This window comes from Saccopteryx bilineata, chromosome 1 (assembly GCF_036850765.1).
Source record: "Saccopteryx bilineata isolate mSacBil1 chromosome 1, mSacBil1_pri_phased_curated, whole genome shotgun sequence".
NCBI lineage: Eukaryota > Metazoa > Chordata > Mammalia > Chiroptera > Emballonuridae > Saccopteryx > Saccopteryx bilineata.
Window position 1 is genome coordinate 301653332 of NC_089490.1, and position 26581 is coordinate 301679912.

At 39.7% G+C, this 26581-nt stretch overlaps 1 protein-coding gene across 1 annotated transcript in view; it reads left to right on the forward strand.

The window, feature by feature from the left end:
* The window catches only part of HTR3B (5-hydroxytryptamine receptor 3B), a 34550-nt gene that overhangs the window by 2191 nt on the left and 5778 nt on the right, over positions 1-26581 (forward strand). The window contains exons 2-6 of the mRNA XM_066253632.1: positions 2025-2185; positions 19106-19150; positions 19832-19941; positions 20349-20518; positions 21204-21361. Of these exons, the coding sequence (XP_066109729.1) occupies positions 2025-2185; positions 19106-19150; positions 19832-19941; positions 20349-20518; positions 21204-21361 (644 nt within the window). The remainder of the gene's footprint in view (positions 1-2024; positions 2186-19105; positions 19151-19831; positions 19942-20348; positions 20519-21203; positions 21362-26581) is intronic.

Here is a 26581-nt window from a genome sequence, read left to right on the forward strand (position 1 = left end):
AGTGTCCATTGGTGTCTGTTGAAACATCACTTAACTGTGAGTCATTTAGTGCTGGTGTGAATGTCACATTAGCTTTCAAGGGGCATAATTTAATGTTAATTAATGGTCACTTAAATCCTTAATCTCTCTCCTGTAATAGATCTTTCTCCTCAGGCAAACTTGCATTCATAGTAGAAATGTAATTTATTATTTCTTCCCATTTTAAACAAAGATCTCTTTCCCCTTAGAGTTTATTTAAACCCACTTCCTTTTGCTTTTTATTTTTCTCCTATCATTGTTTATTTCTTTTTTGTTCCTAGTTCTAGCTCCTAGAACTTTCTTTTTACCCAAGGAGTTTGACCTGTTCTAGAAAATATGTGTTTATCCATCACAGACCTATTGATTGTCTCCTAGAGAAGATAGTAATGGGAATCGGAATCTTTATGAGTGGAGGGTGAAGGAAACGCATGTTCATTTCTCAGCATTGTGTTTGAAATCTGTCTAGGCTGTTTCCTGTACTAAAACACGCAAATTCAGTATTTCCTCAGCTGGGACTTGAATTGGGAACTTCCAAGTGAGGGAAAAGGTGAAGTTGCCCAAAGCTAAATTCACAGGAAAAGCACCACACCAGCTTTGCTTTGTGCTTCTGACTTCTCTCCCCTGGGCTATGCAAAAAAAAAAAAAAAAAAAAATCTCAGAGAGCTTGGTATCCATTTTTTGACAATCACAGTTCACAAAACACCCTAAAAATGATGCCTGATGCCAGCCACCCACCTTAGTCTCGCATGCCCAAATAGCTGATGCCACTTCAGGCATCTTCTCGGGTGAACAGCTAGGGAGTTGATATTCTCATTACGTTCCCAGTTCAGATGGTAATGGAAATGAATATTCCACTGCCTGCCATGAGTCTGGAATTCACCTCCAGCGTTGTTGTTAGCGTTTTGGTCACAATGACATTGATAAATCATAGAAATTGCTGCCTATGGCAGCAAGTGACATGACATCCTTCATAAAGAAATAGGTACAAACAAGATTGTCGCACAGGGAGAAGACACCTCATTTACAGTTGCCTGCTACATCCCGCATACCTTCAGCAGCTCATCAAAATAACTATCAAAACCACAGAGAGCCCAGGTGAATCTATGCCGCAGGATGCTACAGACGGATTTCACTCACACTGTGCCAGGAGGTGTGCAAAGCTCCGAATTCCTCAAGGCCCGGCAAAGCTTGGGAACAAAATATCTTTCTGTAATTTGGAGAAAGTCCTCACAAATCTGTCACTTCCGATTGTTGATGCTCATTTCTCCAGCCTCTTTTCCCCTGCCCCCCACCCCCCGCAACAAATCAGGGTTCCCTGGGTCATAGGAATTGGTTGTTCCCTGGAACCAGAGAGAATTTCCTCAAAATGAAGATATAATTTTCTGAGAGGCTGAATGAGAAAAGTGACTTCTTCCTTCTTTTCTTTTTTCTTTTCTTTTCTTTTTGTTTTCTTCTTTCTTTCTTTCTTTCTAGAAAAGTAAGAATTAGAACCTCATTAATTCCATTATTTAGAAATCCTTGCAGATCTTGGGGTTCATTGGTTTGTCCATGTTTTTGCTTGGGTCTCCTATTAATTGTTGCATTACAGATGGAAGACTAACAGACAAGTCCAAGGGGAACACTCAGCTTTGGCTAAGTGTTTAGGAAGATTTCTTCCATGTACCAGGTAGAGGTGATATAGGAATGAAGAAAGGATTCCATCTCCAAGAGGCATGACTGGTGTAAAAATGAAATTGTGGGTGTAGTTTGACATCCTTGGAGATGGGGTTGATTTATTTATCTTTGCAATGAGACTTTTCTGTCAAGCACTTAGGCCATAAGCTTACTTCAAACTGTCAGTTATTTAAAACCGTCTGCCAACTAATCTAGCACCCAGTGGCTCCTAGCAGATTGGGGCGAGCTGAAACTCTGTCTGCTAGGAGCCACCGAGTCTGGGAATAGCCTGAAATCTCCTAAAGAGGTAGAGTTCCTCTTGTTTTCTTCTCACAGTGAGTTTTCTTTCCCAGGAATCCTAGCCATCCATGGACCGCACCCCAGGAACTGTGCTCTGTACCATCTCACCGAGCAGCTATTACAGAAATACCGCAAGGAAGTGAGACCTGTTCACGACTGGACGGAGGCTACCACAGTGTACCTGGATGTGTTTGTCCGTGCTGTGCTGGATGTGGTGAGGATCATTGGACCCTTTCCTGCTCCAGCTGCCTCTTATAGAACCACCCACTGTTTACGCAGAGGCTTGGGAGCTGTTTTATTCTTGAGGTGCTGGTTGAGAAGGCAGAGTTGTGCTGGGGGCTCATTTTAGCAGTGGGCACGAAGGAGACTATTTGTTAGGCAGATCATGAGTTCTAGCCCCCACCTTACATTGTGAGTGGCAGATAGTCAAGTGATATAAGTTTCACAGAATTAAAATGTTTCAAGAATCCTGGTCATAGATATAGTACACATTTTATGAGTATCGCTGAAACAAACAAACAAAAAATGGTAGTAAGCAGTTTTTCCCCCTTATGGTTCACATTTCTTAGTGATAGTAGATGTAAGAAAACATTTGTCACTTACTCCTTGAAATATAAGAGAATAAAGTGCCTTGATATTGAGTTTCTAAGGAACCTTATACCTAAGGTTTTTGCTAAAAATTGTGGGGAAAGATTTATTTGCTAAAGTATGTTTTCCTCCTCTACCTGAAAAGTGGGTTGTTGTGAGAATGAAATGAGAAAAATTCAGGTGACTCCGCCAGCAGAGGTCTTAGTGAGTCTTCAATAAGTGGTGGCCCTGATAACTATCCCTTAATTACAAAGTCTTCAATATCAATAGGTCCCTGGTTTATTTTTATTTCTCTTATTTCAATTTATATTTCAATAGAGTTAACATACGATATTGTGTTAGTTTCAAGTGCACAACATAGCAGTTAAGACATTTGCATACCTTACAAGGTGACCTACTCAGTGAGTCTAGAACACACCTGGCACTGCACATCGATTTCTCTGATAAGCAGGTATTGCTGAGCTTGTATTGTTAAAGTAGTTTAATGAATGTTTTTCAATTTACTTCTCAAAGCTATTTTTTTCCTCATTGAGGTATAAGATACATATATTGAAAGGCATAGGTCTTCAATGTACAGTTTGATGAGTTTTGAGAACTGTGTCCTGCTATGTACCCCATGCCTATCATTATATCAGACATTTTCATCACTCCGGGAAGACAGGAAGACTCCCCATTTCCTTCCCCGTCAGTCCCCGTCCTCTCCACCCAGGGATACAACCACTGTTCTGATTTCCTTCCTTGTAGATTATTTTGGCCATTTCTAAAACATGATATGAATGAAATTTTATTGTATATCCTCTATTGTGTTGGGATTTTTCATTCAGCGTAATGTTTTTTGAGGTTCACTCATGTTGTTGAGTGTATCAGTAATTTTATTATTATTATTATTATTATTATCACTATTATTGATAAATAGTATTTGGTTATGGCTAGACCATGATTTGTTTATCCATTTTCCTCTTGATAAACATTTGGGTTGTTTCCAATTTTAGGGTATTGTTAATAAAGCTGGTATAAACATTCTTATACAATTCTTTTGTGGATGTATGTTTTCATTTCTCTTAGGTAAAACCTAGAAGTCAAATAATTAAGACTCTGCCAGAATGATTTACAAAGTGGTTGTAATTTTATACTCCTGCCAGTCAGCCATGAGAATTCCCATTGTTCCATATCCTCATCAACCTTTGATAGTATCAGATTCTTTACCTTGTATCCCTTCTGGTAACAGTGTAGCGGTATACTATTGTGGTTTTATGTTACATTTCTTTAATGACTAATGATTAGGGATCTTTTTCACATGCTTATGGACTACTTTCATAGCTTCTTTGTGAAGTTGCTATTTAATTATTTTCCTTTTAATTAAAATTTAGTTGTCGGTCTTTTTATTATAGATTTATAGATGTTGCTTATGTGTTCTGGATACAAGTCCTCTGTTAGATATGTCTTGTGAACGTTTCTTTCCAGTTTGTAGCTTGTCTACTCACCCCTTAATGGGTCTAATGATGAACAGAAAATTTTAAATTTAGTAAAGTCCATTTTTATCAATTCTTTATTTATGGTTAGTACTTTCTGGGTACTAAGAAACCTTTGCTATTCCAAGTTCACAAAAATATTTTCTGTCAGAATATTTATAGTTTTTAGCTCTTTAGATTTAGTTTTGTGATCTATTGACAATTTTTGTTATAGTATGAGGTATGGGTCAATGTTTGGGTTTTTTGTTTTATTTTATTTTGTTTGCATTTATGTAGGAGTTGTTCCAATACCATTTTTATTCATTTTTATTTTTTGGGTAAGGCTTTCCTGTCCCCATTGAATTACTTTAGTGCCTTGATAGAAAATTAAATGAACTAATAAGTGTTGGTTTATTTCTCTGGAAACCAGGTACTATATTGTAAGTCCCTGGATTTTGTTCTTTATTTTTAAGATAGTTTGGCTTTTTATAACCTTAGTATATCTTCATGAGTTTTATAATAACCTTGTCCATTTCTATTTCAATTTTATTTATTTGTTTGTTTGTTTATTTATCATTTTTAAAGACAAAGTTTATTTAGAAAGTCACAGAGGTAGAAAACATGAGCCAGTTGCGCTGTGTGAGCTTAGGGAATAGGTTACAGAGGCAAAAGAGGGCGTAATTTTTTTTCTTTGGAGTTTAGAAAAATAAAAGTTAGAGAGATGAGCTGTGGAAGGAGTGGGGACGGCACTGGCATTCTCCAGAGAAAGAGAGCCACTGTCACTTTCTACTTTTTAAGAAAACTGCTTGGAATTTGTTATTATTATTATTATTTTATTATCAAATGATGTGGGATCTATTGAGATATTTAGGGAAGAATTGACATCTTAAGAATATTGAGTTTTCCTAATTCTTGAACATGGTACATCTCTCCATTTAGTTGGCCCTTCAGTAGTATTTTATAATCCTAATGTAGAAGTTTTACACATATTCCTATTACATTTATCCCAAAGTGTTTAAATGTCACTAAAAATATTATTTTAAATTTTTTACTAATTTTTTTAAAATTTCTAGTTATTTATTGTTATCATAGAGAAATATGATTGATTTTGCATATTGACTTTGTGGTCCTGCAACCTTGGTGAATTCACTTATGTGTTTTAGGAGTTTTTGTAGATTAATACTGTCTACATACACAATTATGTCATCTGCAAGCAGTTTTATTTCCTCTTTTCTAATCTGTAAGCTCTTTATTTTTCTTTTTTGTCTTATTGCATTGCTTAAGGTTTCTCCTGGCCTGGCCAGTTGGGTCAGTCTCCTGACATGTGAATGTCCCAGGTTTGATTCCAGTTCAGGGCACACAGGAGAAGTGTCCTTCTCCACCCCTATCTGCTCTCATTTCTCTCTCTCTCTCTCTCTCTCTCTCTCTCTCTCTCTCTCTTCTCCTCCTGTAGCCATGGTTCAATTGGAGTGAGTTGGCCCTGGGTGCTAAGGATGGCTACATGGCTTCCACTTCAGGTGTTAATAAGAGCTCAGTTGCTGAGCAACAGAGCAACGCCCCAGATGGACAGAGCATCCAGGGGGCTTGCGGGGTGGATCCCAGTTGGGGCACATGCGGGAGTCTGCCTTTGCCTTCCGTCCTCTCACTGAATTAAAAAAAAAAAAAAAAAAAAAAAAATATATATATATATATATATATATATTTCTGTTACAATGTTATCAGAAGTACTGAGAACAGAAATGCTTGTTTGTTCCCATTCTTAGGGGGAAAAAACTTACATCAACTAGAATGCTAGATATCTTTTTTTTAATTGTCTTTATCAGGTTGAACAACTTCTCTTCTATTTTTTGTATGCTGAGAATTTTTTAAATAATAATTTCATCAGGTATTTAAAATCTATTTGGATGATCGTATGATCCTTTTTCTGTTTTATGCAGTTAAAAGAATAAATTATTTTAATTGATTTTCAAATGTTAAACTATCTGCATTCTTAGAATAATCTTCATTTGATTGTGATATGTCATTTCTTTTATATAGATACTTCTGGATTTGAGTTCCTACTTAATATAGATTACATCTATGTTAGTGAGTGGGTTATAGTTTTCATTTCCAGGTTTATGTTGGCCTTATAAAACTAATTAAAAATGTTCCTCAAGTTTCTGAAGGAGTGTAGTACAAATATTTTCCTTTCTTAATGTCTGATAGAATTCACCAGTAAAACCATCTGGGATGGGATTTTCTTTGTGGGAAGGTATCTGGTTTTTGTTTTTTGTTTTTTTTTTTACAGAGGCAGAGATAGACAGGGACAGACAGACAGGAACGGAGAGAGATGAGAAGCATCAATCATCAGTTTCTCGTTGTGACTTCTTAGTTGTTCATTGATTGCTTTCTCACATGTGCCTTGACCGCGGGCCTTCAGCAGAGTGAGTAACCCCCTGCTGGAGCCAGCAACCTTGGGTCCAAGCTGGTGAGCTCTTTGCTCAAGCCAGATGAGCCCGCGCTCAAGCTGGTGACCTCAGGGTCTCGAACCTGGGTCCTTCTGCATCCCAGTCCGACGCTCTATCCACTGCGCTACCACCTGGTCAGGCGGTATCTGGGTTCTTTGTTTTATTTTATTTTGTTTGTGTTTTTGTAGGAGTTGTTCCAACACCATTTTTATTCCTTTTTATTTTTGGGATAAGAAATATGTAGGAATGTTCAAATTTTCTATTTCTTCTTGTTTCAGCTTTGGTATTTTGTATTTTTCAAGGAATTTGTCTCTTTCATCCAGGTTGTCAAATTTATTTGTTTATAGTATTATTTTTTATTCTTTTAGTGTCCATAAGATTTCTAGTGATATTGTCTTTTACATTTCTCATATCAGTAACTGGTGTTTTCTCTTATTTTCCCTTGGCCAATATTGCCAAGGGTTAATCAATTTTTCTTGTTTGTTTGTGTGTTGTTGTTTTTTTAAAAACCAAATATTGAAATATTGGTTTAAAATTTTCTCTATCATTTGTTTTATTATTTCATTGATATCTGCTCATATCTTTATTTATTTTCTCACTTTGCATTTAATTTTTCTTCTTTATCTAGTTTTTAAAAGTAGAAACTTACATTATTGATTTTAATTTTTTAAATAATTTTAGTATTTAAAGTTCTAAATTTCCTTCTAAGCACTGTTTTTGCTGCATCTTATAACACTGAAACATTTTTAAGTTGAAGTGTAAATGACACAAAATGGCACTCATCTTTTCATTTTTATTTTTTATTTTTTTGTTTTTTTCTGAAGTGAGAAGCAGGGAGGCAGAGAGACAGACTCCTGCATGTGCCCAACTGGGACCCACCTGGCAAGCCCACCAGGGGGCAATGCTCTGCCCATCTGGGGCGTTGCTCTGTTGCAACCTGAACCATTCTAACACCTGAGGCAGAGGCCATGGAGCCATCCTCAGCACCCAGGCCAACTTTGCTCCAATGGAACCTTGGCTGCAGGAGGGGAAGAGAGAGACAGAGAGGAAGGAGAGGGGGAAGGGTGGAGAAGCAGATGGGCATCCCTCCTGTGTGCCCTGACCAGGAATCGAACCTGGGACATCCACTCACTGGGCTGATGCTCTACTACTGAGCCAATCAGCCAGGACCAGAACTCATCTTTCTTAAGCAAAGCCTTTCCTTCTACCCACCAGTCCCCTGAAACTACTGAGTTTATTTTCTTATTATAGTTTTGCCTTCCCAGAGTGCCATATAAATGAAATCATATAGTGTTTTTTCCTTTGTTTTGGCTTATTTCACTTAATATAATACTGTTGGGATCATCCACATTGCGTTGTTGTGTACATCAAAGGTATTGCAATTTGTTTATCTATTTAACAGTTGTTGGATATGTGGGTTGCTTCTGATTTGTGTCTACATGTAAATGGAACTGTTTAGTATGTAACCTTTGAGATTTGAGTATTTTTTATTCAGTATAATTCCCTTCATTTTATTCAAAGCTGGTGTGCCTTTCAATAGTTCATTTATTTTTGCTGCTGAGCAGTATTCCAGGGTATTGCTTTTTGAACTGGTCAATCTACACATTTTAATTGAAGTGTTTTGTCCGTTTACTGATACCATCTTGTTACTAGTTTTCTGGTAGTCCCATTGGTTTTGTTTTGTCCTGTGTTCTTTTTTTCCCTCTAATTCTACTTTATTTTAGGTAAATTGATCTTTTAAAATATTTGATTTTAGTTCTTCTATTGGTCTTTTAGCATCTCTCTTTATATATATTTTTTTCAATGATTTTTTAAGGATTTCCATATCCATTATTCACTTAATATAATCTACTTAGAATTAATGTTATCATACTTCACCTAAAATGTATAAATCTTATAGCAGTAACATTTCATTTACCTGCTCCCCATCCTTTATACAACTTTTGTTTTTAATTTTACATTTATATACATAATATACTCTACAATGCAATGTCATTTTAAAATATGTAAATTGAATTAAATTAAAATAATTCCTCTTTGATTTATTTTAATGGAAGTGTTTTTTCTTTCCTTTTTAAAATTTTATCTTTTGATTACAGTTTGCATTCAATATTATTCTATATTAGTTTCAGGTGTACAGCACAGTGGTAAGACAATCATATACTTTACAAAGCGATCCCCCTAATATTTTAAGTACCTACCTGGCATCATATGTACTTATTATAACATTAATGACTATATTCCCTATGTGACTTTTCTGTAACTACCAGTTTGGACTTTTTAATTTCTTCACTTTTTTCACTTCATCCTCCAAAAGCTCCCCTCCCCTCAGGCAACTATCAGTCTGTTCTCTGCATCTACAGGTTTGTTTCTATTTCGTTTGTTCATTTATTTTGCTCTTTAGATTCCGCATAGATGTGAAATCATATGGTATTTGTCTTTCTCTGTCTGACTTATTTCACTTAGCAGAATATCCTCTTGGTCCATCCACTTATTTATTGAGCACTTTGGTTGCTCCCATATGTTGGCTACTATAAATAATGCTGCAATGAACATAGAGGTGCGTATATTCTTTTGAATGAGTGTTTTGGGTTTCTTCAGGTATATCCCCAGAGGTGAAATCACTGGGTCATAAGATAGTCTCATTTTAAATTTTTTGAGGAACCAGTGCAGGTGTTTTTCCATGTCAATATCTTACTGCTATGCTCTGAATCATAGACTCTGGTTTTCTGACTGAGAATTAGACATTGCAATTGATAAAAAGTAATTTGAAACTGAAAGTATAATTGATATGTTATAATAGGGCTTAAATTATTTCTGTCTTATGCAAGTTATTTTAGAATAATTTTCTTCCAGCTTAGATAAACCCCTAATCATTATTTCTTTGTCAGTAGGATAGCTTCACTAATACAAAAAACCCCATCACTTCTAGCAACCAATTTTATTTTTCCTAGCTTTATTTCTCACTCGCACTAGTAGAAAAAATAGATTGATGATCCTGAAAATATTATTTAATTAAATGCTAGGAAATACCCACCTCTATTCTAAAAGATCTACTCTTACACAAAACTCCAATAAAAACTCCTTTAAGTCTCTTCCTAATTGTATATTGAACTGAGAATTTTAGAGACAATTTCCTGGGGCTATATCTTCACCCACTTAAGAAAATTAATCCTTGTTACTTAGTTGTCAATGGGTTATTATCAGAATTGTACACTGGCAAAAAGAAAAAAAACAGGATTTGAAAAAAGACATATGATATGAGTCATGTTATGTGAAACCTCAGGCAGAGGAATAATTAGCCTTGAGTAAGGAATTAAAACTACCTTGTAGCCCTCTCCTCATCCTTCCACTTTCTAAATTCAAATTGATTAATATAAAACAAAATTCCCCCTGGACAGTTAGCTCAGTGGTATAGCATTGGCTCGGTGTGTGGATGCCCTGGGTTTGATTCCCAGCCCACACAGGAGAAGCGACCATTTGCCACCCTTCCCCCTTCCCTCTCTTCCTCTCTCTCTACACTTGATCTTAGCCAAAAGGCCGAAAAGCAATCTCTCTTCTTCTCTCTCTCTCTCTCTCTCTTCTCCTCCCACAACCATGCCTCAGTTGGTTTGAGTAGATTGGCCCCAGGTGATGAAGATGGCTCCCAGGAGCCTCTGCCTCAGGTACTAAAAGTAGCTCAGTTGCAAGCATGGCCCCAGAGGCGCAGAGCATTGACCCCAGACAGGGGTTGTTGGATGGATCCCAGTCAAGGTGCATGAGGGAGTCTGTCTCACTATCTCCCCTCTTCTCACTTGGAAAAGCAGAAGAAAAAAGTAAAATTGTTGACTTTCCTTTAGAGGCTTTATGGAGATAAGTATAGAAAACGAGTAAGGTGTCTATATTAATATTTTCCCTTAGAACAACTATACCAAGCTGAAAAGTTTTATCAAACTCTTTCTTCCTACCTTAATTTTAAAAAAAGAATAAAATCAGATCCCTTATGGTAATTAAATAGATGTGCTTTTCTCCACTGGTGTGGACAATACTAATTTTTACTAGAATGTGTTAGACATAGCATATTATTGGATATGGCAAACTTCCCTTGAGAAATCTGAAAATATCTTATATTCCATTCCTCTGTTTTTATCCCCATCTGCTGTCTGAACCTTATCGTCTACATGTGCTCAATACTACGTTGCAACTGAACCCCTTGTTGTTTCCTGCTTGTATGCCATTCACTCTGCTGTTTCCTCCATGGAACGTCTTCCTTTTCATTCTCCATCTGCAAAATATTATAGTCCTTCAAATCTCAGCTCTTCGTAAAATTTCCCCTCAGTTCTTCCAGCTGACAGCAACGTCTTCTTTCTTGAAATCCACTGAAGCCTGTATATTTCTCAATGCATATAGTTATTTGTTAAAATGTCCTGTACTTACCTACCAGGAGATGGCACAGTGGATAAAGCGTCGGACTGGGATGCGGAGGACGCAGGTTCAAAAGCCCAAGATCGCTAGCTTGAGTGCCGGCTCATCTAGTTTGAGCAAGGTTCACCGGCTTGAGCCCGAGGTCTTTGGCTTGAGCAAGGGGTCACTCTCTCTGAGGCCCCCTGTCAAGGCACATGTGAGAAAAGAATCAATGAAAAATTAAGGTTCCACAACTAAGAGTTGATTCTTCTCATCTCTCTCCCTTCCTGTCTGTCTGTCCCTCTCTGTCCCTCTCTCTGTCTCTGTCACACACAAAAAAGTCCTGTACTCTAACTTATTAATAAGCTACTTGGTCTTTCTTGCTCATATTCCCCCCAATATGCAAAACAGTATCTTACTTCAAAGATACTGAAGAGATATTTGACTAACAAACTAATTAGTCAATTAAAATATGTAACTATGAATTCTAGGCTTGTTTTCATGAGTGAATTAGTAGTCTAATATGCTTTGCAAATGTCTTTATTACATTCAGGTGGGTTAAAGCCTAGAGTTCATTCCAGAGGCTAAGGTCAGTTTTGAAGGGCTTGACCAAATCTTTCACAGATTCTGCTCGGACAAGGACACCCCCAGTGTGAATAGATAACTTGCTAGATGCATCTGCACACAGCTGAACTGCTGGCAACTTCTGTTTGGAAGGAAGAGCTTCCAGCTCAGCTTCCATCACCACATCTCATTGCCATTAGAATGGTTTGCCTCTTCCTTTGTTTACATGAAAGACTACAGTCTGGTCTTAGATGTCTGAGTATTATGAGTACCTTTGGGACATTTGATTATAGAGATAATCTACTCAATTTCTACTCTATTTCAATTTGTTTCTATTGAGTTTTGTCAATTTGGAATCTCAGATACCTTTGTATTCCAGTACTCTGACTAGCGCCTCCCAGCCAGACGCCAAGGCATCTGTTCCTATAGTCTTCAGAAATGGGGAAGATAAATAAGGATGTGTGGGAAGTATCTGTATATTTGCTAACCGCCAATTTAGACCTAAATAGACTCCCTCTGTTAGGAAGACTAATGAATTCCAATTCTCTGAAATATCCTTTGCTTTTAACAAGCCAAGATGGAAGGTATCTAAAGAAAAAAAGACACACACACACACACACACACACACACACACACAGAAACGCTGTGAATAACGCCACTAGAGAACCAATTATGTTCACCAGCTGGTGTTGAGAAACTTACTTCCTTTGACAAAAAAAAAAAAGATTCAGTTTTAGCCTCCAACTCCTTTTTGACATTGTGTTCTTTAGCTGAATGATGAATCCTTCCAGACACCCCCATATGTTGGAAAAGAAATTCTTCACACTATTATTACATATAATATGATGAAGCAAGTGGGTAAGGAGAGAAAAAATGAGCTAAGGCTTCAACATGGCACTTAATAGGAATCAACTGAACAAAAATAAAGTGAAAATAAAGCGTGGAAACCTTCCCCCAGCCACATGACTGGGCCAACGCGGTATGGTGACTTGGCATGCCAGTGATGAAGAAACTGATCAAGGCATGTCATAGATGGAGAAGTGTATTTGTTGTAAAAGAGCAGTGAAGGCTTTGGCCAGTTGGCTCAGTGATAGAGTGTTGGCCCAGCATGTGACCCGGCATGTGGATGTCCTGAGTTCAATTCCTGGTCAGGGCACACAGGAGAAGCTTCTCCACCCCTCAGACTCCGCCTTCTCTCTCTCTCTCTCTCTTTCTCTCTCTCTTTCTCTCTCACAGCCATGGCTCAAGTGGTTCAAGCTCATCAACTCCAGGTACTGAGGATGGCACCATGGAGCCTACACCTCAGGTGCTAAAAATATCTCAGTTGCGAGCATGGCCCCAGATAGGCAGAGAGCATTGGCCCTAGATGGATTGCCAGGTGGATCCAGCTCGGAACACATGTGGGAGTCTATCTCTCTATCTCCCTTCTTTTCACTCGGAAAAGAAGAGGAAGAAAAAAAACAGTAGTGAACAGCTATATTTCCCAGTAATGTGAACTGCATTTGGATTTGTTTTTCTTCCTATTTGTGGGAGACCCTCATTGATTGCAACTAAGCCTAGAACTAATCCTTTTATGCTTTCATGGGTGAGACGTGACTTATTTCAGGATCTCTCAGCTGGTAAGACTTGGAAGTCATGGCGTCATGTAACCTTAAGATCTCAGGAGAAGTCTTTTTTTCTACAGCCAGGCCCCGTCATTGCTAATCTTGGCTGGGCATCCCCTCTCTTCCTCCTCCCAGCTGTTACTTGTGGAACTACTTTTGAGTTCAGCCTTTCCATGTTGTATTCTGTTTTAAAACCTGCCTTTCTCAAGCATCCATTTGAAGTCCACAAAAATGTGTAGAGCAAGTCTGCTCGTACTAGCTGCTATCAAGTCACGAAAGCAGGGACACTCCATAGCTGCACAACTCCTTCTTTCTTCTCAAAGTACTTAGAAGTGATTATTCATTAGCAACTTGCTTCCATGATTGCAAAAAGGGGGAACTTTAATCTAAAAATTTTATTGTTTCTCTTTCAAATGATGCCGTTCTGTGTATGTCTGTATAGTCTGTGTACTACACAATTCCAGGTACACCATTCGAATGGACTAAACATCAATAGTGTTTCCTGCTCACCCACCCAACTTGGATTGAAGAGAGTGGTAGTCTTGACCCTATGCATGAAAATCATGCGTTTTTGATGTGGTTGAATAATTGACTGGATAATGAATTTAATATAGCCTGTTCTGGGAGTAAAATGGAATATTTACTTTCATGCCATCAACTTCCCTAACTCTATTATTTTATTAAAATTTGATTGTACTAAATATTACAGAAACATAAAGGTTATCTAAATGACTCCTTAGCTCTCAACTTAAGTCATTAGGGAAAATGTTTTACACATTTAATTTTACATCTCTTCCTCTCTAAGGGTACAATTTTTATACATATTCAAGTTGTATAAAAGTTGATTCATTAATGTTCAAGTTGATTTCATTAATGGTTTGTATCAGCCTTCTTACTTAAATTTTCTGGAAATATCTTCAGAATATATTTTTTCTCCATCAATACAATTTTAGAACAGCAGCTTAATAATTTAGTGGTTTTTAGTATGATCAGAGTTCTACAACCATCACCACTAATTTTAGAATATGTCAACACTTCAGAAAGAACCACCATATCACTAGCAGTCACATCTTACAGCCCACCTCCACCAGCCTTAGGCAAACACTAATCTACTTCTGTCTCTATAGATTTGCCTATTTTAGACATTTCATATAAATGGAATCATAGAATCAATGGTCTTCTGTGACTGACTTTTGTCACTTAGCATACATTGGACTGCCATAGCAAATACCATAGACTGAGTTAAACAACAGAAAGTTATTTTTCACAGTTCTGGAGGCTGAAAATTCCAAGATCAAAATTCTAGCTAATTTTATTCCTGGTTAGAGTTGTCTTCCTGGCTTGTAGATGACTGCCTTCTCACATGGAGGAAGCGAGAGACCTTTTTCTCTTCTTCTAAGGCCAGCAACCTTAATGGACTAGGGCTCCACCCTTATGACCTTATTTAACCTTAATTACCTCTTAAAGTCTCTATCTCCAAACAGTCACATGACTTTTGAAAGACACAATTTGGTTAATAGCAGTGTGTTGATCATCTTTTCCTGTGCTTATTAGCTATTTTGTGCAGTCATGTGCTGCATAAAATGTTTTGGTCAATGATGGGCTGCATAGATGGTAGTGATTCAGTAAGATAATAATGACAGTTGAGAATTTTCTGTCACTTAGTAATGTCATTGCACAACCCATTACTCAGTTGTTTGTGGTGATGCTGGTGTAAATAAACCTAGTGCACTGAGTCATATCAAAGTGTAACACACACAATTATGTATAGTACATACATAATAATGATAATACACAACTCTACTGCTGGGTTATGTATCGACAATATATGCTTTTTCTCATTATAGAGTGTATGTACTCTTTCTACTTATAAAGTTTGTTGTATTACCAGTGTGCTGTGATATGCTAGCAGCAGCCTTGTACACTTGTGTTACTGCACCTCTTGACTGCATCATTTTCTCCTGTGTTTGATTAAGTCTCCTGTTATTTTGTGCAGTAACATGCTATATAGGCTTATAGCCTAGGACCAATAGGCTATTCCTTAAGCCTAGGTGTGTGGTAGTCTATACCATCCATGTTTGTGTAAGTGTACCCTATGATGTTGGCTCTATAATAAAATCACCTAATGACACATTTCTGAGAACACAGCTCAGTGTTAAGTGGTGCATGATTATATATCTCCCTCAGAAAAATGTCTATTCAGTCCTTTGTTCATTTTTTCTTTTTGTATGGGATTTTCTCATAGAGGAATAGAATTTTATCCTTACTAGTAAAAAGAAATCAACTGGAAGCCAATAAATATTACACGAAGCACATAACCTTCAAAGCCTTTGTAGATGTTCTCTTGAGTGTTTTATTTTGAATATTAAGATTTTCTTATGAAATACAAAATTTCTTATTATTTTTACTACAAGTTTTTTCTTTTTAAATAGTCATAATTTGCCTGACCCGTGGTGGCAGAGTAGATAAAGTTTTGACCTGGAATGCTGAGGTTGCTGGTTCAAAACCCTGGGTTTGCCCACTTTCTCTCTTAAGAAAAAAAAAAAATCATAGTTTTTACGCTCAATTTTAATTATCTTCTAGAAAACTAATGTTGTATCATAAGTGGCTTTTTACAATCACTAAGTCTTATAGTGCTTTCCAACGCCTTTAAACCTTTATTATGATTAAAAATCAAGCTGTTCTTTTGTTTTCTTTTACAATTTTAAATTTTAACTTAATTAAACAAACAAACAAAAAAACCAGTTCACATATTTTTGCCACTTCCCACCTCTTGCAATCACCAATCTGTTCTACCTATGAGTTTGGAATTTTGCTATTGTTTTTGATTTTTTTTAATTTAATTTTATTATTATTATTATTGTTTTGTATTTTTCTGAAGCTGGAAACGGGGAGAGATAGTCAGACAGACTCCCGCATGCGCCCGACCGGGATCCACCCGGCACGCCCACCAAGGGCGATGCTCTGCCCACCAGGGGGCGATGCTCTGCCCCTCTGGGGTGTCGCTCTGCCGCCTGGGGCAGAGGCCAAGGAGCCATGCCCCAGTGCCCAGTCCATCTTTGCTCCAATGGAGCTTTGGCTGCGGGAGGGGAAGAGAGAGATAGAGAGGAAGGAGGGGGGGGTGGAGAAGCAAATGGGCGCTTCTCCTATGTGCCCTGGCCGGGAATCGAACCCTGGTCCCCCGTACGCCAGGCTGACGCTCCACCGCTGAGCTAACCGGCCAGGGCCTGTTTTTGATTTTTAGATTCTGCATTTGAGAGACATCGTATTATATTTGTCTTTCTTTGTCTAGCGTATTTAATTTAACATAATGCCCTCAAGTTTCATCCTTGTTGAAGAAATGGCATGATTTTATTCTTTTTATGGCTGAATAAAATTCCATTCTATACATATACCACAATTCTTTTATCCATTCACCCATCGATGAACACTTAGGTTGTTTCTATACCTTGGTTATTGTAAATAATGCTGCAATGAACGTGGGGGTGCTTATAGCTTTCTGAATTAGTGTTTTCATTTTATTTGAATAAATACCCAGAAGTGGAATTGTTAGATCATACTGTAGTTCTATTTTTAAATTTTTGAGAAACCTCCATACTGTTTTGTATAGTGGTTACACCAATTTACATTCCTACTCAGAGTGCACAAGGGTTCCCTTTTCTCCGCATCCTCATCAACGCTTGTTATTTCTTGTCTTTTGATAATTGCAATTTTAATAGGTGTCAGGTGACATCTCATTGTGATTTTTTTTTTTTTAACAAGACAGAGAGAGTCAGAGAGAGGGATAGACAGGGACGGAGAGAGATGAGAAGCATCAATCATCAGTTTTTTGTTGCGACACCTTAGTTGTTAATTGATTGCTTTCTCATATGTGCCTTGACCACAGGCCTTCAGGAAGCCAAGTAACCCCTTGCTCGAGCCAGCGACCTTGGGTCCAAGCTGGTGAACTTTTTGCTCAAACCAGATAAGCCTGCGCTCAAGCTGGTGAGCTTGGGGTCTCGAACCTGGGTCCTCTGCATCCCAGTCCAGTGCTCTATCCACTGTGCCACCACCTGGTCAGGCTCATTGTGGTTTTGATTTGCACTTACCTGATGATTAATGATGTTGAGCATCTTTTCATGTACTTGAGTGTGTCTTCTTTGGAAAAATGTCTATTCAGATCTTCTGCTCATTTTTAATTAGATTATTTTGTTACTGAGTTATGTGAGTTCTCTATATATTTTGGATATTTTCCCCTTATCAGATAGATGGTTTGCAGTTATATTCTCCCATTCAGTAGGTTGCCTTCCATTTTGTTGCTGGTTTCCTTTTCTGTGCCGAAGCTTTTAAATTTGACATAATCCCATCTCACTTGTTTATTTTTGCTTTTGATGTCAGAGTCAAAGAAATCATCGCCAAAAATTATGTCAAGGAGATTATTGCCTATGTGTTTTTCTAGGAGTTTTATGATTTCAGGTCTTACATTCCGTATTCCGTTTTGAGGTAATTTTTATATGAGGTAGTGGTCCAGTTCATTCTTTTGCATGTGGCTGTCCAGTTTTCCCAACACCATTTATTGAAAAGACTGCCTGACCAGGCGGTGGTGCAGTGGCTAGAGCATCAGACTGAGACACAGAGGACCCAGGTTTGAAACCCCGAGGTCGCCAGCTTGAGCCCAAGGTCACTGGCTTGAGCAAGGGGTTACTTGGTTTGCTGTAGCCCCTGATCAAGGAACATATGAGAGAGCAGTCAATGAACAACTAAGGTGCCACAAAGAAGAATTGATGCTTCTCTTATCTTTCCCTTCCTGTCTGTCAGTCCCTATCTGTCCCTCTCTATGTCTCTGTCACCCACAAAAAAAGAAAAGACTGTCCTTTACACACTGTATATTCTTGTTTCCTCTGTTGTAAATGAATTGATCATATATGTGTGAGTTTATTTCTGGGCTCTATTCTGTTCCATGAGCCTATGTGTCCGTTTTTATGACAATTCTATACTGTTTTAATTACCAAAGCTTTGCAATAGAGTTTGGAATCAGGGAACTTTGTGCATCCAGCTTTATTTTTCTTTCTCAAAATGAATTTGGCACTTTGTTCATTTCAAGTTTTGTTGTTGTTATGGTTGAATTATGTCTTATTTGTTTATTCTAGATACAAAGCCCTTACCAGATAAGTGATTTGCAGATATTTTCTCCCATTCTGTGAGTTGTCTTTTAACATCTTGATGATATCCTCTAAAGTACAAATATGTTTAGTTTTGATAAAGACCCATTTATTTTTTCTTTTGTTGCTTGCTCTTGTGGTATCATAGCAAAGAAGCCAATGCCTAATTCAGAGTCATGAAGATTTATCATGTGTTTCTCTAAAGGTTTTATAGCTTTAGCTCTTATATTTAGACTTATGATTCATTTTGAGTTAACTTTTTTATTATTATGATATAAGATTTTTTTCTTCTAATCTCTAAGAACATGGTCATTTTAGAATGTTCTTTACAGATTAGATATGAAAAAATTAATAAAGAGGAGTATGTTTTTGGTTTTGTTTCTGGGGGTCTTTTTAAAAAATCACTGACTCATTGTAGACATGGGAAATTACATCTTTTTATATCATCAAAAGTGTACCCCATTTACATGCTCATTTAGTCTATTTTATAAGAACTCCAAACATAAGGTAACTTAAGAATGGCAGCTGAGGTAACACTAGCTGAATGAGTATGAATAATATCTTGATTACAAATAAATGCTTGGTTTTATCCTTTTAGCCTGGAATTGGCTTCGACTACATATCATTTTTTAGTCTGATTTATGGCTGAGTAACTAATTAGAATGGGAAAGAGATTAGTAAATCATTCAAGATGCCAAGTACAGTCAAATTGCCATTTTGTCATAGAAATATAGTAATGCTCATAGTGACAGGTATGTGTAATAAATAAGAACTGAAAATACTCAGATCTTTAAGAGTCAAGATAATGTTTTCAAAATCAGCATTATTTATTTACATTTGATTCTCTCCTTCTGAATTGTCATATTGTTGAAATGGGTTTTCATTTACTGACATGCTTATGTTTGGTGTGCGTTTTATTTATTTATTTATTTATTTATTTATTTATTTATTTACAGGATGCGCAGAACCAAAAATTAAAGACCAGTGTATGGTATCATGAGGTAAATGATTGTTTCTTTCCCTGCTTGCTGCACTACTGATCTTGATCTGTTCGAAAATATTATGACTCTAAGGAATAAATAGTATCTTTTTGTTTACAGTTCCTTAGATTTGCAGCAAACTTGGTTTATTAGAATTCATATATGTGTATATGCTGTGGTTTCAGGTTGAGGCTACCATCTTTAGGAGTTGGAGGGAAAGCCCTACCTTATTAGATACATAGTACCAATAGGCTGATCAACTGAGCTATTTATGAAAACCTCTCTTTAATTCTTTTTTTTTTTTTTTACAGAGACAGAGAGAGAGTCAGAGAGAGGGATAGAAAGGGACAGATAGACAGAAATGGAGAGATCAGAAGCATCAATCATTAGTTTTTCGTTGCGTGTTGCAACACCTTAGTTGTTCATTGATTGCTTTCTCATATGTGCCTTGACCGTGCGCCTTCGGCAGACTGAGTAACCCCTTGCTCGAGCCAGTGACCTTGGGTACAAGCTGGTGAGCTTTTGCTCAAACCAGATGAGCCCACACTCAAGCTGGCCACCTTGGCGTCTCGAACCTGGGTCCTTGGCATCCCAGTCTGACGCTCTATCCACTGCGCCACAGCCTGGTCAGGCTCTTTAATTCTTTGGTAAGATTGATATTGCCCCTTTCTGATAAGTTGCCTTTTTGGCTACTCCTAACAGGTTTGGGATGACGAGTTTTTATCATGGAATTCCAGCATGTTTGATGATATTAAGGAGATCTCTCTACCTCTAAGTGCCATCTGGGCCCCTGATATCATCATTAATGAATTGTAAGTGCGTTGGGTATATTTCTATGGGGTTTAGACTGCTTAGAATATTCAGGCCAGTTTCTGCTGACTTGCTCACTCATTGCTATTTTTCTATTTTTCAATTTGAAGAGGAACACATTGTTGGGAATATTCAGATTAAAAGTGCCATGAGTCAATATCATTTAAGATACAGATTTTATGACTCACAGATTATGTTTGTGTTGTAACAGAAGCAAGTGAGTTCATGTATGAAGTGTCATTGCTGAATCCATCTTTGTGAGGGTGAATTATCTCAGGGAAAAGTGGTTCTTTCTTTGCACTTCTAGGCTTGTCCTGGGTGTACAGTCACTACCATCCCATGATCAGTTCTGTGTGTTGAAATGACTAACGCTCTCCCTGTAACAACAAGGTCTCTGTGTTTCATACAGTGTGGACATTGAAAGACTACCTGAGCTTCCCTATGTTTATGTGAACTCGTCTGGGACCATTAAGAACTCTAAGTCCATCCAGGTGGTCTCTGTGTGCAGTCTAGAGACATATGCTTTTCCATTTGATATCCAGAACTGCAGCCTCACCTTCAATAGCATTCTGCACACAGGTAAACCACCAGTCGTCTAGGGAGAAACACCTGGGCTGGATTGTTGGCACACTTACGTGTAATTATATCATGCCACACTATTCCAGTCTATTTTATTCCTGTGTGTAATTGATTTTTTACATATCTAAATATCTTCCTGCAGTTATTTGGCTCCTGCTGTAATTCAGACCAAGTGTAGTGTTGTGCCCAGATGTGTAGCCCAATTGCTACTGTTGGTTTGGGAATACAATATTAGCCCCCCACTGCCTTTGAGAATGTTATACAAGTTATAGGAGCAGCTCCTTTGTTCTATGAATAGCGGAATCTGAATCCTAAATTCATAGGGTTTTTTATGGCTAAAAAGATTTTATTCCACACCTCTACTGCTAATTCAAAATGGTTACAATCCTGGGCAGGTGGTTCAGTGGATAGAGTGTCATCTTGATCCATCAACATTGTGGGTTTGATTCCCAGTGGGGCAACCAATGAATGCACCACTAAGTGGAACAAGTTGATGCCTCTCTCTCTCTCTCTCTCTCTCTCTCTCTCTCTCTCTCCCTTCCCACCCCAAGTCACTGGGAAAAATGGTTATTATATTCAACCCCATCTCAATAAGACTGTACATGTGGAGGCAGAAGTGACAGGAAGGATTTGATGTTGGTGCCTCTCTGTCTATGGGAAAGTCAACTGTTTCTGTTGTTTTTAGTGGAAGATGTAGACCTGGCCTTCCTGAGGAGCAGAGAAGACATTAAGCATGACAAAAAGGCATTTTTGAATGACAGTGAGTGGGAACTTCTTTCTGTGTCCTCAACATACAACCTCCTGCAGAGCAGCGCTGGAGATGTTGCACAGATTCAGCTTCATGTAGGTCCTTCCTTTCCCTTCCCTTTGTCTCTGCCTCCCACTTCTCTGCAACCTCTGGCCCCTGTACAGGGCTGAGAAATCTCTGTTCTGCTGCAGTGTCTCATTCATTATCATCCAAGAACAGCTGATTCAGATGACTCTGTACAGCCACCTGCATTTCAGGCCAGAGGTTCAGTCACTGATCCTGGATTTCGCAAGTGAATATAAAGAGGATGGTCCTCAGACACCAGAGACAGGCACTGCCCACACAGCAGGAACCCTCATGCCTGTTAGTCCACACCCACACCCTCACTTCCAGGTGCTAGGAAAGAAAAGGAAGGAAACCCACACACAGCACTAACAGCAAATTGGGAGAAGTGCATCTCTTTAAAATTATTGTCCTGTTTCTGATTGAGTAAATTATTAATTCCAGATGCAGATGCATAACATTACCATATTATTGACTTAAATGTCTTGAGGGATTAGCTAACAAATCACCTGCAGCATCCTCAGAGACCACTGGTGGTTTCTGGATCAGAAAGAACTGCCTTAAACAGATGTGCTGAAAACCCGAACTGCTCAAATGGACTGCCTAGAATGCTCTTGGCTACATTGTTCACAGAGAAATTGTCTGGCAGGGCTCTGGGGAGCAGTGTGGTACAGGACAGTGAAGCCCAATGCTCTGCACTCCAGAGACAGTCATGGCCTCTCCACGGCCCTCCTGGCAAACCATCCTGACATTGACAAGTGGGCTACAGTGAGTTCATGCAACCAGTAGACTCACATCATTAGTATTCAGCTTTATTTTTCTGCACAAAGTTAGCTAGTGATGGTAGTAGTTTGGGGGAGGTAAGAGGCTTTAAACCAGAAAATGTATTAGATTAAAAAATAGAGAATACATCTTGGTTGGTTGGAGCATCGTCCGAAGCACAGAGGTTGTCGGTTTGGTTTGATTGCCTGGTCAGGGCACATACAGGAGCAGCTCAATGTTCCTGTTTCTCTCTCTCTCTCTACTTCTCTCTCTCTCTCTCAAAAAAAAAATAAAAAATAAAAAAATATATAGAGACTACAGACAGATCAGAATTAGATAGAAGGTGAGTTCTCCTGGAAATAAAGCTTTTGAACAAGAAGGAAAATTCAGACTAGGCTAAGGTGCTATGGTTACAGTGGATAATTATGTGCTAAGGGATGGAAGTGATAAAGTAAGCTGTTATTGAGGGTACAGGTGCCCCTCTGTTGGTTAAAAGATGTTGTGTGAAGCTTTCAAGGAAAGCTTTTGTTAAATCGGAGCCTCTTAGACACAGCTACGGTTTGAACCTGGCTAACGTATAACCCTGGGTACTAGCTAATCACAACTCATGCCCTCCTAGTGATGGGGTTTGGGTGCTTGCGTGTTCTGCTTGGTTTTTAGCAAAGCTTGCATGGTGGCTTGTTTGTCCACTTTTTTTTTTTAGCAAGGGAAAGAAAGGGGAAAAAAAAGAAAGCTTTTTAATTTCTATGACTTCCTTGGCTAAGAGTAAACACCTCATTAATTTTAAAGATATCAGCCCGCAAACATTATTAATGCAGCCTGAATAATGGAGAGCATTAAAGGGAAATGTGAGGGAGTAGCACGCTCAAGGTGGGGCGCAGTCACCTGCCAGGCACTCCGGAGAACACGGCACACGCCATTACCTACACTGCACGGAAGAGCCGGGCAGGAGCCGGGCAGGTGAGCTCACACACTCACTCCGCAGGGCAGCCGTGTTTGTAGAGACATGTCACCCTGCGCCCTAAGTATTCCTGTGTCTTCTCAACAGTGGTGAGAGATTTCCTAGGAACCATGATGAGCAAAAGGGAAAAGTGTTGCTCAAGGGAGGAGAGGCTTCCTGGGCCTCAGCAACCGTGGTCCGGGTACTGTGTCCTCTTCACTGTCGCGCTCCCTCTTTGATCAGTGTGCATACCTGAGGCGTGCTGGAGGGGGGCAGCGCTCCTCTCTCGGCCCCTTCCCCCTGGGGGCTGAGGTGAGTTATCTAGTAGATTGCCTTCCACCCTAGACCTCTGGAACAAGGTAGGGAGAGAGTCCTCAGTAGAGTCACAGATCATATTTGGTAGCAGGGGAGTTAGCAGGCAGCAAGACCCAGGAGCATAAAGGAGGTTTGGTAACTATCCCATTCTCTGTCTCCCTCCATTTCTCGCAGCCTCCCTGCCTCCCCATCCTATTACGTGCACGCGACTTGGCTCATGTTTTCTTACTCCGTACCAGATGTGCTGCTCTGAAGTTAGCCACCAGGACACTCGGGTCCTTCAACCGCCCATGGCCAATGATGTGGAATGTATAGCCCAGTCCCATTCAAACATTGGGCCTGCCAGTGGGCTCCTGACAGCAGTCACCCCCCTTTTAATCTCATCACCTGCTGTGTCCCAGTCCAGCTGCCCAGTAGGGGTTTGGGGAGAGGTGGGCCAGGCTGGAGGCATAATGATCTATTCGACATACATTCTCACTGTGGGCCTGGTGTGCACTGCTGCCATTAAAATGGAATCAAACATTCCAGATGCCCCATTAGTTCTAGCGAAGGTGCAGTCCGACCCACCAGCTAGCGCTAGGACACTGTCGTGTATCACAGGGCACTGCCGAGGCTCGGGGTCGGACTGCGTCCCACAAGGGCCCAGCTCACAGGCACTTCTGCCTACAGGGTCTCTGTGTGCAGCCAGAACGGATCCTGCAGCCCCAGGAGGAGGTCCCCCCAGTACACTCTCTGAGGCACTGGTCCTAGAAGCAGCAGGGGAACAGTTTCTGTATAGTGGCATTTTGTTTTTTGTTTTTCTAAAGAGTGAGGGTAGAAGTGAGAGGAGGTAGGAATAAAATTTAAAAACTTAAGTTGGACTAAAAAGGGTGGACAGCTGGGTGAACTAAAGTGAGTCCAACCAAAGACCCTCACACGGAGTAGTGCTCACTCAGGCAGGACTTGGGGACTCCATAGGAAACTTCTAGAAAAATGCAGAAGGACATTTGGGTAAGAAAGGGGCCTCATTTATCTTTTTTTCTGACATAGTTTTCTTGTTTAGGGTAGAGTTGTTTTGTTGATATTTCTCTTTTGTTTTGTTTTTTTAGGTGAGAGGAGGGGAGATAGTGAGATAGACTCTCACATGTACCCTCACCGGGATCCATCTGGCAAACTCTCTGGGGCCAATGGTCAAATCAACCAAGCTATTTTTAGCACCTGAGGCCAACATTTGAACCAACTGAGCTACCCTCAGCACCCAGGGCCATGGTTGAATCAATCAAGCCAATGGCTGTGGGAGGGAAAGAGGGAGAGAAGGGGAAGAGGGAGGGAGTGAAAAGCAGATGGTGGTTTCTCCTGTGCACTCTGGCTGGGAATTGAACCTGGGACATCACATACTAAGCCAGCACTCTATCCACTGACCCACTGCAGGGATGTTTTGTTGTTGTTTCTATTGAACACAGCTCATAAACTCGATAGAAGACCCTCCTGAGCTCACCAGGTCCGGAGAGAGGAGAGACCTTAGAGCCCTAGAAACCTCTCCAGGATCACTCAGGTAGCCCTGGAATCATGGACTCTGCTAATCCAGCTGAGCCACGGTCCAGATTTGAGAAACTCTCACTCCGGTGGAAGGATCTTACTTAAATGGCAGCAACTTTCCCATTCTTTCTGAATTAGGAATGTTGGGAGGGGCTCAGGAGAGGAAGAAAATGGGCTTCTGTATGAAGCGTGAGCCTGGGTGTCAAAACTCCAACTATGTCATAAAGACGGTCATGCAAAATTGAGTACTGGTGGGGTCTACCATCGAGGAGGCAATTAGAGGCTAACCTTGGGTCCTATCCCATCTCCAAGGAGCTCTCCACACACACATTCTGAATTAGATTGATCTCTTTCATTACCAACAATAGGCTTCAAATACCTTTGTGTACTTATTATTACCTGGCTTTAATGGATAATGAAATTGTGGCATAATATTGCTAACACCTGAAGGGTGTCTAATGGAGAACACAGACTGAAACTAAAGTGCTTTTTCTTCCCTTTCTGCGAAATTTAAAGGCACCAGCTCCTTTAGTCCATTAGAAATGATGGGCTCTAAGTAGGGGCAGTTCCGTGGAGAGCAGTGTCTCACTGAGCTGGTGACATACCTTTCCCCCCCGAGTGAGCTGGGGCAGCTGCCCTGGGCATGGATTGCAGAGAGGCAGCCCTCAGAGGGCTGAGCCCCTCTTCTGGGCTAACTCCACACTCCCACCCCAATGAACTGACAGTAACATTATTAATAAGACTACAAAGCAACTCAGCAAACATAGTTATGTCTGTGCCAAGCTCAGTGGTCAGCACCAAGGACAGAAGTATGAATAAAACAAGGCTCCTGTTCCCTGTCACAGACCTGAACATCTTCCCGGGAGACATAATAACAATAACCATAGAATTAATCATTTACTCCACCTCATGCCCCATTTTAAGAGCTTGTCTGTGTGTTACCCTCTCACCACGATGAGATGGGTGCCCTAAGTAACTGCATTTTTGCACATGGGTGAATTAGGGTACAGGGGAGTTAGTAGAGCTTGGACTTGAACCCAGGCACTCTAAGTCAAGAAACAGTGTGTCCAAGTCTGCATGATGATGACACAACTAACCATAATGCAGGACATTCTTGCCCATTCTTTGGCATCTGTCCACTGTGTGTTACTGGGCAGGCCACCTGTATTAGCTTCCTAGGACTGCCATGACCAAGCACCACAAAACGTGTGACATCAGACAACGGAAATTAGTCTTGCACAGCTCTGGAGCCCAGACGTCTGAAACCCAGCTGTCAGCAGGGTTGGGTCCTCCAGGGCACCCTGAGGGAGACTGCTCCGACTCTCTCCGAGTGTCTGGGGGGTGCCGGCAGTCTTAGTGTCCTTTGGCTCATTGCTGTGTCACCCCAGTCTCTGCCTTTACCTTGCCATGGTCTTCTCCTTTGTGTGCCTCTTCTCTTCTTCTAGAAAGGACACTAGTCATATTGGATGAAGGCACATCTTCTTAAGTGACACCTCATCTTAACTACTTATCATTTCCAAATAAAGTCACAATAGGAACTTCCAGGAAGGTTATGAATACTTGGGCTCATTATTCAACCTACTATAGTCCACCCATCCTTGGCTCCTGAGAATTCATATCTGTTCTACTTGCAAAACACATTCACCTTATTCCAACCTCCCTGAACATCTTACCCATTCCTGCTCCAGCTCTAAAATCAAAATATCATCTAAATATA